At 40.0% G+C, this 14,438-nt stretch overlaps 1 protein-coding gene across 3 annotated transcripts in view; it reads right to left on the reverse strand.

Moving 5' to 3' along the window:
- Positions 1–11,949: 11,949 nt before the first annotated feature.
- The window catches only part of PBK (PDZ binding kinase), a 29,112-nt gene continuing 26,623 nt past the window's right edge, over positions 11,950–14,438 (reverse strand). Inside the window, exons 7-8 of one of the 3 annotated variants that reach the window (XM_082616627.1) lie at positions 13,592–13,768; positions 11,950–12,961 (exon numbers count right to left, since the gene is read on the reverse strand). In XM_082616627.1, the coding sequence (XP_082472753.1) occupies positions 12,762–12,961; positions 13,592–13,768 (377 nt within the window). In that variant the 3' untranslated portion in view covers positions 11,950–12,761. Of the gene's footprint in view, positions 12,965–13,591; positions 13,769–14,438 lie in introns of all 3 variants that reach the window. The other 2 variants (XM_082616626.1, XM_082616628.1) reach the window with 2 other exon arrangements.

Raw genomic sequence — 14,438 nt, forward strand, 5'->3', positions numbered from 1 at the left:
CAATGCCTTTATGATGAATCAATTAAAGTTCTTTTCAATATTTTATTCAGTTGAATGTACTGATTTTCGTTTTAAATTACAGATTGTGGTTATAAAAATAGTACATGCTCTTTATGAAAAACAATCATTGAAAACTATATCCACACAAAAACCTGCACATGAATATTTATAGCAGCTGTTGACATAAAACAAATAGACTGCCAGTTATTTCTCCATCAAAAATGGGTTTGTTCGAGATTAGCAAAGAATTACAATTCAGGGTCTGTAACCAAGTTGACCATGTTCAAGTCCTCAGCAAAAAATGGAGGGAACTCTTACAGAGAGGAAGAGGAAGGTGAGAGGGCAATGGTAAACAAAGAGTCCAGCACTTATCATTGGCTGAGTTGTGACAGTCTCTTGTTGGCTGAGCTCTAGCCAGGCAAGAAAAGGTCAGCTTCCTCTTGTGCTCTGCTATCTTCATAGGGCAGAGAGCTCCCCCTTCTGGCCTCCCAACTTTATTTTTTTATAATTTTATTTTGATTAGAGGTCTGTTTCTAAATATATTTCTATTTATTTTTGCCACACAAAAGTACCGCTGGTCTCTGTAATATGAAAAAAATTCTAAAATAATCTACATGTTGACCACTTCTCATTACTTTTTTTAAAACCTTTCTTTTCCCATTTTATTTATTTTACTTAAGTATAGTTGATTTACAATGTTTCAGGTATATAGCAAAGTGATTCAGTTTACACACACACACACACATATATATATATATATTCAGTCACATATTCTTTTTCAGGTTCTTTTCCATTATAGACTATTACAAGATATTGAATATAGTTCCCTGTGCTATACATTAAGTCCTTGTTTATTTTATATATAGGAATATGTATCTGTTAGTCCCAAATTTCTAATTTATCCCCCCACCTTTCCCCTTTGGTAACTATAAATTTGTGTGCTATGTAAGTCTGTTTCTGTTTTGTAACATTTGTTTTTTTTTTGTTTTTTTTTTTGTGGTACGCGGGCCTCTCACTGCTGTGGCCTCTCCCGTTGCGGAGCACAGGCTCCAGATGCGCAGGCCCAGCGGCCATGGCTCACGGGCCCAGCCGCTCCGCGGCATGTGGGATCTTCCTGGACTGGGGCACGAACCCATATCCCCTGCATCAGCAGGTGGACTCTCAACCACTGCGCCACCAGGGAAGCCCAACATTTGTTCATTTGTATCATTTTTTAGATTCCACATATAAATGATATGATATTTGTCATTGTCTGACTTACTTCACTTAGTATGATAATCTCAAAGTCCATCCATGTTGCTGCAAATGGGATTATTTCATTCTTTTTTTATGGCTGAGATGTACCACATCTTCTTTATCCATTCATCTGTTGATGGACACTTAGGTTGCTTCCATGTCTTGGCTATTGTAAGTAGTACTGCAATGAACATTAGGGTGCATGCATCTTTTTGAATTAGAGTTTTTGTCTTTTCTGGATATATGCCCAGGCATGCGACTGCTGGATCATATGGTAAATCTACTTTCAGGTTGTTTTTTTCTGTGCGGTATGCGGGCCTCACTGCTGTGGCCTCTCCCGTTGCGGAGCACAGGCTCCGGACGCGCAGGCTCAGGGGCCATGGCTCACGGGCCCAGCCTCTCCGCGGCACGTGGGATCTTCCCGGACCGGGGCACGAATCCGCGTCCCCTGCATCGGCAGGTGGACTCTCAACCACTGCGCCAGCAGGGAAGCCCTACTTTCAGTTTTTTAAGGATGCTCCACACTATTCTCCATAGTGGCTGCACCAATTTACATTCCCACCTACAGTGTAGGAGGGTTCCCTTTTCTCCACACCGTTTCCAGCATTTATTATTCGTAAACTTTTTGATGATGGCCATTCTGAATGGTGAGGTAATATCTCATTGTAGTTTTGATTTGCATTTCTCTGATAATCAGCAATATTGAGCATCTTTTCACGTGCCTGTTGGCCATCAATGAAGAAACCATCAATGAAAAAAACTGGAACCTACCAGAAAAGATCTAAAACTAAAGACATAAAGAAGGAACCACAACAAGTTGGGTAGGAGGGGCAGACTCGCAGTACAATCAAACCCCACCCCATGGGTGGGCGACGCACAAAATGGAGAAGAATAATGTAGCAAGGTTTTCCCACAGCCGTGGCAATTTTGAGCCCCATGTCAAGCTCCCCAGCCCAGGGATCCGGCACTGGGAAGACAAGCCTCCAGAGCAGGTGGCTTTGAAGGCCAGCAGGGCTTAACTGCAGGAGCCCCAGGGGACTGGGGGAAATAGAGGCTTCAAGCTTAAAGGATGCAAACAAAATCTCAGGCACACCGGGACCCGGGGTGAAAGCAGTAATTTGATAGGAGCCTGGGCCAGACCTACCTGCTGGTCTCGGAGAGTCTCCCGGGGTGGGGGTAGGGGATTGTAGCTCATGCTGGGGACACAGACACTGGTGGCAGACATATGGGGGAACCGCCAACCTTGGGGACGCACCTGGTGGCTGCCATATCGACTCACTAGCAACAAGACCTGACCCCGCACAACGGCCTGCGGGCTCCAGTGCTGGGAGCCTCAGGCCAAACTAACTGGGTGGAGTCACAGCCCCAGGCTGCCTAAAGACTAAAGAGCACACAGCCTCCTGCAGACACCTCCCCCCCAGACAGGTCCCAGCTCACCAGAGGAACAACACCCAGCTTTAGCCACCAGTGGACAGGCACCGGCCCCTCCCACCAGGAAGCCTGTACAAACCGCTAGCTAAGCCTCACCCACTGGTCTGTGGCCATCATCAAAAAGTACAAACAATAAATGCTGGAGAGGGTGTGGAGAAAAGGGAACCCTCCTACACTGCTGGCGGGAATGTAAGTTAGTACAGCCACTATGGAAAGCTGTATGGAGGTTCCTTAAAAAACTAAAAACAGAGGTACCAAATAATCCTGCAATCCCATTCCTGGGCATATATCTGGAGAAAACTCTAATTCGAAAAAATACATGCACCCCAATATTCATTGCAACACTCTCTACAATAGTCAAGAGATGGAAGCAACTTAATTTCCATCGACAGATGAATGGATAAAGATGTGGTGTGTATATATACAATGGAATATTACTCAGCCATAAAAGAAAGAAATAATGTCATTTTCAGCAACATGGATGGACCTAGTGATTATCATACTAAGTGAAGTAAGACAGAGGAAAACAAGTAAGTCAGACAGGAAGACAAGTACCATATGATATCACTTATATGTGGAATCTAAATACGATACAAATGAACTTATTTACAAAACAGAAATACACTCACAGACAGAACACAAACTTACGGTTACCAAAGGGGAAAGGAGTGGGGATGGGGATAAATTAGGAGTTTGGGATTAGCAGATACACATGACTATATATAAAATAGATAACCAAGGACCTACTGTATAGCACAGGGAACTATACTCAATATTTGTAAAAAATAAATCTGAATAAAGTATGGACTTGTTAATAGTAATGTATCAATATTGTTTAGTAATTGTGATAAATATACCAATGTTAAGATTTTGACAATAGGGGAAACTAGGTGTGGGGTTTATAGGAATTTTCTTTGCAACTTTTCTGTAAATCTAAGACTTCTTTATAAGTTTATTTTTTAAAATGTACAGTTCAATGAGTTATCACAAACACCTTCATAACTACCACCCAGAAAAGACATTTTTCACAAGGAATCTCGGATTGAACTTTTTAAGAAAGTTCTCAAGGCCAAGAAAGCCACACCAAGGGTGTGTCATAGATTCTGTCTGTGAGATCTATAGATTTGGGTGATAGAGATTTGGGCAAATTTCTCTCTTCTTGAGATCCCCCCAAATTTCTTGAGATTCCTGCATCCATTAGGAGGTGGTCTTCCTTATTTACCAGATAAAGCTGCTGGAAACCTAACAGTTTCCAAATTCTGAAGGGATCAGGTAGAGAGAAAAGGTAAAAATTTCAAATCTACCAACAGAAGTGTAATTTAAAGGCTTCCTTATATCTGGAAAACACAGATTAAAAACCAGTAATATTCCAGATAAAAACCAAAAATTATAACCATACTCATAAGTTCACTCAGTCCTATGTGACTTCCTTGATCTTAATCTTCTGTTAACAGTTTTATGAAGCCATCAGGTTTTCCAGTAGAATTCTTTCATTTCTTACCCAGTTCAGCAGTATGATCTGAAGTTTATCAGAAACCTGTACTTGTCAAAAAGTCCTTTCTATGAATCTTCTTGAAGATGAAGCATTTTTGCAAAAACACCGGAGTAAAATAACTGTCTATAAATGACAAAAAACTTTCATTGAAAAGTCAAGGTTAAAGACCTGATTACAATGCAGCTGACAAATAAACTGGGGTACCTCTGTGACATACAATTTAAGATAATAACTAGAATTATAACTGATATCACTTACCAGGACATACCAGAAGTTTAGGAGTGCCATATTAATTTCTAGAATATCTATATTAATAACATTTACCCATACAATACAACCTAAGAAGTTTTATCACCACTCATTTGACAACACTTAATGTAATACAACATACCAAATAAGCCTAATTCGTTCACTCCTCTCCCTGAGATGGAGAGAAAAATACTTTTAGGTGTTCCAGGGACCCTCTGGAAAGCTCAAAGTTAGCTAGAGTTCAAACGAACTTCATTTAGAATTTATCTTTGGGAATTTTGTCAAAAATACCAAAAAGCTTCAAAACACCTGGTCAAAGAGGATCATACATCACTGTGAAACAATACCCATTCACAGCCAAAACCCAGATTGGGACTCGAACCGATGGTCTTTTAACTGAGATCACACACCTGGTCTCAGGACTTAATGAAGCTCAGGTTTTTGATGTCTCATCATCGCAGAAAGAATTCAGTGAGAGACAAAGTGATAGGTAAGAAGTGGACTTATCTAGAGAGAAACACACTCCACAGACAGAGTGTGGGCCATCTCAGAAGGCGAGAGCCGCACCAGGGTCTGGGGTTGTCAGTTTTTATAGGGGTGGGTAATTTCATAGGCTAATGAATGGGAGTATTCCAGCTATTTGGGGGGAAGGGGTGGGGATTTCCAGGAATTGGACCACTGCCCACTTCTTGACCTTTATGGTCAGCCTTGGAACTGTCATGGCACCTGTGGGTATGTCATTTAGCTTGCTGATGTGTTACAATGAGCATATACTGAGGCTCAAGGTCTAGTGGAAGTCGACTCTGCCATCTTGGACCTATATGGTTCTAATCAGTTTATGTCGTGTCCTCAAGCTATGTCGTTCTTTTAAAGGTTGTGCCCTGCCCTCTTCCCTCCTGTTTCACTTCCATAACTTTCTGCATCCATAGTACTCTGTCTGTCACTTTCTTTTTCATTCAGAAACAGCTAGCTCTAGAAAACCATCATTTTTTCCTTTAACAAAATGCATCTCCATTCCTCATACCTTCTTTTACTGAAAACATGCTTCCCATTTTCCTTGAATACTGAAATATTTCCCTTATAAATCGTAACCTTAAAACCTTAATCTATAGCAAAAACCAAGAAGTAAGTAATTGTGTACTCTTTGTCATACCAGCACTTCCTGATTGGAAAACTTTTGCAAGATATGTGTTAAACAAACCCAAACATCTTCAGTTTCCCTCTCATAAGAAGACAAAAGTAGGTAATCTTAGACCTGCCCAGCAGTTAAAGTTCCAGTATTTTATCCTATTTGAAATGACCCAGAGAGTGAATGAATTATCATAGTTTAACTTAGTTTAGTTTCAAATAACCAAAATCTGGATATACTATCCTTAAAACAGATATTCCCAAAACACAATTATTCCTAAAGAGTTTACCTAGAAGCCCTTATCTCATTTACCTTATTTACTTAAAAATTTCATTATATTATTTTTCTTGTTGACAAACTTTCTAACAGGAATACAGTCTTGATTTCTAGCCAAGCTAGGTACAATAAAAGTATTATACTTCATGTTGATGACTTGAAAGACATGTCTATATTAATGAAACTGAAACCCAGCAGGATCCAGTGGGGCCTTCCCGGGTACAAATCCTTTCCATGTCCCCTGTTTCTTGTTTGTAGGAAATAGGCTTCATTCAGCCTCTGTGACCTTCCTTGAGTTCCAAAGGGCAGATTCAAATAGTTGCTTATGAGAAAAGGGAGGGAATGCAGAAACAAAGGAGGAGCAGTGAAGAAACAATAGTGCAGGGTCCTGGTTCCAACTCAAGGAATATACATAATACTATACCTTTGAGTTCTTCTGTAAGAACTAAGGCACCACCCAGGTAGAGGATGGTAACTTCAGGCTGAGCCCAAGATTCCTGGAACACCACCCTGTTACCTCACCACCAACCAATCAGAAGAGTCTGCACACAGTGGATGATAACAAAGATTCTGACCCCTTCCCCAAATGATTCCCCCTTTAAATGTTAAACTGTCATGGTGGAGCAGTCTTAGAAGTTGGTTTCTGGACAGGAGTCCACCTTCCCAGGTTGCTGCCTCCTGAATAAAGCAACCTTTCTTTTCCAACCAACCCTTGTCTCTCGAGTATTGGTTTTTGAGCTCAAACAGCCAAACGTGAGTTTGGCAACAAAACCAACAAGCTTAAGCTAGCTTCAATACCAGATATCGATTCAGTACTATTTCCCAGATCACGTGACCCTGAAATTCATTCTGGCCAGTTTCTTTTATATTTCTGAGTATACAAGTGCTTGATTTCCTTTAAGCCAATTAAATAGAGTTCTTTTACAAATTAATTTTGGCAATACCACACATCTACAACACACATACACAGATAGGCACAAACACACAAACAGACCTCATAGTTGCCATTCCAAAATTTCAGCCAGGAGTCAGGTGCAGCAATATAAAACTCATCAGTTACAAAAGAGGTTGAATTCAAACTGGTGGGTTTCTGGCTGATGGAACAAACCAAGGTCACCTGTCTAGATGCCTAAACACTGTTACTAATATTTATGGAGGTGATACAAGATTTCTATTTGACCTTGACAACTCAAGTCCCAAATTACCTATCCCCCTTTCCTGAAATTTGCATTTTGAAAAGATGGCGGACATAAGGGTTCCTGGAGAAAACCAGGTAGAATATTTGCATCTCAAAGATATAGGAGGAGAAACGGAAGTTCCTCCTTGGATGACTTTGTTCCCTTAAGGCCAGAAAAAAGATTTTTTTTCAATACTTACAAGTCTCTTAAGATAAATAGAGGAGATTTGGGGAGTGGTAAAAGGATTTACCACTTTTAGATTATTTCTGGAGCCACACCTCTGGTCCTGTAAAGACTAGATTTGTAAAACAAGTACAGTTGCTTTTAATTCCTCAGAGAACTGAGTGGCCACCTCAGTGATAGCAAAGGACTGACATACCCATTCACCTATGTTGGGATGTTTTACTTCCCTCATTTAGCTTAGGGGAGAAGCACCCGCACCCCCCAAAATAAAATTCCTGTCAGGCTCTGAACATCAGCTATGGTCAGTTTAGTCAGACCTGTGGCCTCCTATTTTGATAATCCATTTACAAACAGTTGAGGATCCTCCCTGGGTTTAAGAAATTCTTTAACTATGGCCCTCAGTTCAGCTTTCTATCTGAAGAGACTGCCTACAGCCTCAGGTGGTCCGATTTTTCTTTTTTTTACATATATATACATTCTTTTTCCTATCCTTTTCCATTATGGTTTACCAGGTGGTCCCATTTCTAAAGGTAACCATTTAATACTGTCTTCAGAGTGGAGAGGCAATTCAGACAGATTTCTAGAATGAGTACTCAAAGAAGGATAGAGAGGAGCAATAAAGTTTTAGGTACCTTTTTTTTTTCCGACAGTACTGCGCAGCATGTGGGATCTTAGTTCCCAGACCAGGAATCGAACCTCTGCCCCTGCAGTGGAAGCATGGATTTTTTTTTTTTAATAAATTTATTATTTATTTATTTTTGGCTGCGTTGGGTCTTCATTGCTGCATGCAGGCTCTCTAGTTGCAGTGAACGGGGGCTACTCTTCGTTGTGATGCACAGACTTCTCATTGCGGTGGCTTCTCTTGTTGCGGAGCACAGGCTCTAGGCGTGTGGGCTTCAGTAGTTGTGGCACGTGGGCCTCAGTAGTTGTGGTACATGGGCTTAGTTTCTCTGCGGCATGTGGGATCTTCCCGGACCAGGGCTCAAACCCATGACCCCTGCATTGGTAGGTGGATTCTTAACCACTGTGCCACCAGGGAAGTCCCTTAGGTACCTTTTATGTCATTAATCTTTCATCAGCCTTATACAACAAATCTTTCAATGAGGACATTTTGGAATGTTGAAGCCTTTGGGGACTTCCACATACCAATTAAAATAGTTTAAAATAATTGAAATCATTTAAGATGAGAGCTCTCTAAAATTTTAACAATTTAGAAGTTTCTCCAATTCAAAAGATCCAAGGAGCTAGCCTAACAAATTTTTCCCTGCTAATCTAATTTTAGAAAAGAGAAAAACACTTACCACTGTTGTTTCCAGTAGACCCTGCAGGCACAGATTCAGAAGACTGCTGGCTTTAACTGTGCACTCAAAATTGTTTTGGAGTGCCAGCAGAACCCCAACTTGGCCATTTCAGGGCCCAATATCCTTTAGCTCCCATTTAAGCACTTGCAAGCATACATAAACCCAGCTGGTATTCCCATAGGTGGCTGTTTGCATGGGACCTGTTTGGCCATTGAAGCACAATTCCCACTATTAATTTGATAACCTAATTCAGATATGAGATATGAGATATAATTTGAACAACTTTCTGAGGACACTGTGCTTCTGAGTCTAGCTCCCCAAGGAATTACCCTTGGGTCAGTTTGACTTCTTTTATGTGGCTTGGTTTCTCCCTGTGACAGTCTAAAACCATCCTCTGTCACGTCCCCCGGACGAGCAGTATTCATTTAATGGTTGTAGTGGTCTTCCTCATTCTTCAGAGATGACTAATTCAGTCTCTCATTTCACTAGGAAAAGTGTTGTTCAGACCATATATCAACTCATTTTTTTCGATTTAAGCCAAATTTAACAAAAACCCAGCCACCTATGTTTCCCTGGGCCTCTTGCCCAGAGCCTCTGTGTCCTGCCTAGGAAATGCACTGGTGCCCCGTAAGGCCCAAGGCTTAAGTGAAACAGCTCAAATAAAATTCTCAGGATCCTCACTCAAACAATAATATCCAGATATCAGGAGAACTCACTGGAACACCTGAGGAGAACCGAGAAGTCTGTGGGGCTCAATGGGCCCATGCTGGTACCGAGCACTGGTACCGGGTAGACTCCAGGTGCCCTCTGATGGGTCTCTCTGATATCCTGCCAGCTCTGCCGGGCATGTAGACAAAGTTAATCAGTCGATCTAAGAAAGAAATGGAAAACTTTATTGGACCCAAATTGAGGATTATAACCCTGGGAACAGCATCTCAGAAAGCTCCAAGAACTGTTACATCTGTTAGAAGTCAAAACACAGTTATAAAAGTTTTTTCAGACAGAGGTCTCTACATTAAATGACATATTACTGACAGTTTACAAAATCCAGATCTAAGTGTCCTCGTGGCCACTTACAATATTAAGAAGGAATGTTATCTTTTAAGGAGTTGTCTTGTTGATGCTGGGAGAATGTTGCTCTTTATGGTTGAGCAGGTATTTCTGCTGATGGGGGAGGTTTGGTCGATGCATAATGCAGGTACACAGTGCGCAGTGGAGGGGAGAGAGGAGGCCAAAGGGCAGAGAACTCTTTTTTATGTTTAAATTTTTGTCTTGCCATAAAATATGAATTTTATTTCACATCTCTAAGGGCACGATTCCCATTCATGAGGGTCACCCTCATGGCCTAATCACCTTCCAAAGGCCCCACTTCCAGATACCATCACAGTGGGGATTAGGCTTTAATATATGACTTTCAGTGGAACACAAACTTTCACTTGACCTTAGCCAAAAGGCCGAGAAGCGATCAGTGGAACACAAACTTTCAATCCATAGCTACTATAAAATGATGTTTACTATAGCTTCCTTGCTAGATATGGACACCCTTTCTTACATTAAGGAAGTTCCTCTCTAGTCCCAGTTTTCTAAGATGCTTTTAAACATCTTGAAGCGATACTGGATTCTATCAACATTTTTATTCTATCTTTTGATTTTTCTTGTGTTAACATGGGGATTACATTGTACTTTAAATGTTAAATCAACCTAGCCTTCCTGAAATAGACCCAACTTGGTCTTGAGGAAGTTTTTCCTTTTTATGTTACTGGTTTTGGTTTACTAATATTTTGTTTGGGAATGTTCATGTGTTCATGAGTGAGGCTGGATATCTACAGGATCTGCAGTGATGTTTCCTTTTTAATTTATGACATGTCTTTCTTGCTTTCTATAGAAGTCTTGCTAGGGCTTATCAATTTTATTTATATTTTCAAAGACCCAACTTTTGGCATTGTTGATCCTATTATATGTTTGTTTTCTATTTTCTATGATAGGTTTTGCTTTGTTTTAAAATTTTTGCTCATTTCTTTCTTTCTATCGGAAGGGAGCCTTACTTTGTTTTTCCTAGATTCTTAGCTGATTTTTCAGCCTTTCTTTTCTAATATAGCATTTAAGACTATAAATTTCTCTAAGGACAACTTCAGCTGCATGCCACAAGTGTTTATATATAGTATTTTTGTTGTTTAAAAGTCAGTTCTAGGGCCTCCCTGGTGGCGCAGTGGTTGAGAGTCCGCCTGCCGATGCAGGGGATACGGGTTCATGCCCCGGTCTGGGAGGATCCCATATGCCGCGGAGCGGCTGGGCCCGTGAGCCATGGCCGCTGGGCCTGCGCATCCGGAGCCTGTGCTCCGCAACGGGAGAGGCCACAACAGTGAGAGGCCCGCATACCGCAAAAAGAAAAAAAAAAAAAAAAAAAGTCAGTTCTAATTTTATTTTAATCAACAAATTGTAGACTAAGTAGGTACTGTGAGGCATGAAAGAACAGTCCTCTAACATTTCGTAAGCAAGTGCTTATCATCTCTGTTTTATAGAGGTACAAACAGGTTCCTGGAGGCCTTTGTCTGGGAGGTGAGAAAGCTACTTCAGAGAAGCCTGTTTTGATTTGCCAATTATAATTAATTCAGCCAAAAGATTAGTATTGCTATATCCTCAACCCAGTCACACGTAAATCTTTCCTGAGAATGAAGCAAATGACCAAAAAAAGAAGGTAACTTAAGAAGAGACTTCAAGAGCAAGTTCCAGAACAAGAATTTTAAAAGTTTTCTTGCCATTGGTAGTAAAATCTCTGCAACCTTGTGTTGAGGGTCTCAAGGCCCTATCCAGACTCAAAGGAAAAAGCAGGCTGGGATCACTTTGTAACGTCTGCCATAGACAAGTGCTATGAATCTGCTGGCCCAGTCCTTGGGTGTTTGTTTGTTTCCATTTAGATATTCCAACTATAGGCACTGGAAACAATTATTCAAGGAAAAGTATTTGTTTATGTATTCAAAAGAACGTTGCAGTTCATGAGAACAGGCTACGAGAGAGAAACTCCTTTGTCAGCTTGGCAGACCTAGTGAGAAGCAACACACAACATATAAGTTAGTCAGGATAACTGATGTCAGGGTGCAAAAGTGTACATAAGTAAAATTTTTCCATAAATCAGTCGGTTTTCCATTTACTTTCTTGGCACTTTAATGTTATTTTGATAGAAGATAAGCCGTTAATGATCTGTATAGTACTGCTTGGTACAATCTCATACTAAAAGGAACCCTCCATTGAATTCCAGAATTGTTTAAATCTCAGAGAGCAGTGGTTCTTAATCTAAGATCCCCCATGTGACAGTAATTTTTAGTCTACGCATACCACCTATATTCACAAGCACAATTCAATAACTGAAAAATCTCAGGGAGCTGTGGCTCACGGCTAGAAACTAACGATTCAAATCACCCTCATTTTACAGATTAACAAAATAAGGCCAAGAAAGAGAAAGAAGCCTACTCACTTTCACTCAGTAAGTTTAATGACAACATTCAAAACAATGGAGTACCAAATAAGATAATACACCTTCTGGTAACTAAAGTCCTTTACTCTATATTGTTCTATTAGAGTTTTATTATTTTTACACCAATACTGTGATATGCTTAAGTACAGATTAGTAAATTTAAAAAATTTTAAAGATACAAGTACAGAAAATACATTTAATAAATTAAAGCAAAACCCAAAGATATGCCTGGAGCCAAGAGAGCAAGAAAAGCCTTAACCAAAAATGTTTAGAAATATCCAAGGAGCTACTCTTTTGAGCCATATCCCAGGTCTCTGGTCTCAGTGACCTTATTTAATAAGCACATCAGCCAAGAAAGGCCAGCAAAAGCTTTAATGTTTTAAAAGATAAGCAAATGTAGATCTATTTTGTAATACACAAAGTGCTAATTTCAATAGATCCATTAAAATAGAGAATATCTGAGAAAGATCATTAATAAAAGTAATAGTCACTCAATCCAAATTAATGTTAGAGTTTACGGCACTTTATTTTAAATCTGTATAAACAAGCTCAAATACTTGAGTAACTAGTTTCTCAAACTTTATAGAAAACCCTCTACAATCTCAAATGCTTACTAGCATAAGCATACACGAAATACCTTTATAATAGAAAGCCGTTCAAATGTTAAAAAGGTGCTCTCTATGGTCCTAAAATAGGCCACTTCTGAAAAGTCTAATAATTATTTAACTATGTAAATGCATTATGGTAAACAGAACAGCTATACACACAAGCTATACTTGAAGCTCCGGTAGTCATGAGTATGAGGTGATCACAGGACATCCATTTCCAAAGCGTCAACTACGTGCACAGCAGAAGGACGATCTTTAGGGTCTTCGTTCGTGCATACAGAGAAGAGCTCAATTACTTTCTGGTACGATTCATCCAGTTCCTCCATATTAACAGGTGGCCTGGTTCCCAGAGCTGCACAGTATGCTTCATCATCAAAGTCACTTTCATCAAACGTGTTATCTGCTCATGAAGGAGTTGGAGATTGAAACAAGATCACTTTAAATCATGGAAAAGCTTAGCGACTGCTCAAATTCACTCTCCTGAAATAAGAATTCATCATCCAATACGCTCTTCATTTTACACAGGCAGTCTCTTCAATTGTCCTGCCATGGTGTAGATTAGCTACTGTCAGGGAATTTTTTTGGCCGCACACGTGGCATGTGGGATCTTAGTTCCCCGACCAGGAATCTAACCTGTGCCCTCTGCAGTGGAAGCACAGAGTCTTAACCACTGGACATCCAGGGAAGTCCCTGTCAGGGATTTAAAGGTTACTGACCCCAACCCTCTTACTATTGTAGCTTTCCAATCATTTTCTCAGGCAAGGGGAGTTTTTAAGGTAACTTTTTGCTCCTCTGGATTTTCTCAATTTACCTCCCTGTTCTCATTTACTCTACATCTCATTTGTATGAGATTAAACCAGGATGGTACCAAATTAATCATCAGTATTAATATAACCTACATCTTATGCCACTAAATCAAACTAATTGCTCTTTTAAATTTTAACTTAATAAGAGAAAATATAATTTTATAAGCTATTCTTTAGTTCAAACTGAAGAGATTGGGATTTATGTTAAAAATATGCAGTTATACCTTCATCATCATCATCATCTGGAAGACTAATGTGTGGAATAGATAAAGTCATCATTTCCCACAGAGTAAGGCCAAAGGCAAATATGTCTGCCTTGTCAGTAATAATACCATTCTCCTCCAGAGCTTCCTTAGGTTTCCAAGGCTCAGTGCCAATATAACAGGCCTCAGGGTCAGTCACTGAAACAAGTAAAATACAGGCAAGATGGTCATAAGGGCAAGCACCAGAAACCACTAAGAAAGGCAAACAACCCAAAGAACAATGAGCAAGTTATTTAACAGGTTTTTAAAGGTTAATAAATATAACCAGTAAACATGAAAAATACACTTAACCTTGTAAAAAGAGTCTTTCCCTATCAGATTGTTAAATATTCAAAAAGCTAGTCAGTTGGCAAGGGTGTAGAGAAACAGCAGTTCTCTTAGAAAGGGGTAGGAACATAGATTGTGGATGTCTGGAGGTACAGACTCTGGAGCCAGATTGCCTTGCCCGGGTCCAAAGACATGTTGCAAGCTGTGTGACCTTGAGCAGATCACAATCTCTGTGCCTCAGTTTCTTCATTTTTCAAACCATGCTGTCTTTCAGCTGAGAAAATTACCATGTCTTTGCTTCTATGATTGCTAAATCAGGGAAAAGGGAGAGTGGAATCACACAGTGGCTCTTAAAGCTTCTCTGCCCAGGAATGACATAGGTCCACTCACATTTCCATTTAAATGTTAGAGTCAGCTTGTCAATTTCAATGAAAAGGCCAACTAGAATTTTGATTGGGATTGGACTGAATCTCTAGATCAGTTTGGGAAGAATTAATATCTAAACAGTATTGTGTCTGTCAATCCACAATCATGATCTCTC

The sequence above is a fragment of the Mesoplodon mirus genome (genome assembly GCF_964341445.2).
Source record: "Mesoplodon mirus genome assembly, chromosome: 1".
Classification (NCBI taxonomy): domain Eukaryota; kingdom Metazoa; phylum Chordata; class Mammalia; order Artiodactyla; family Ziphiidae; genus Mesoplodon; species Mesoplodon mirus.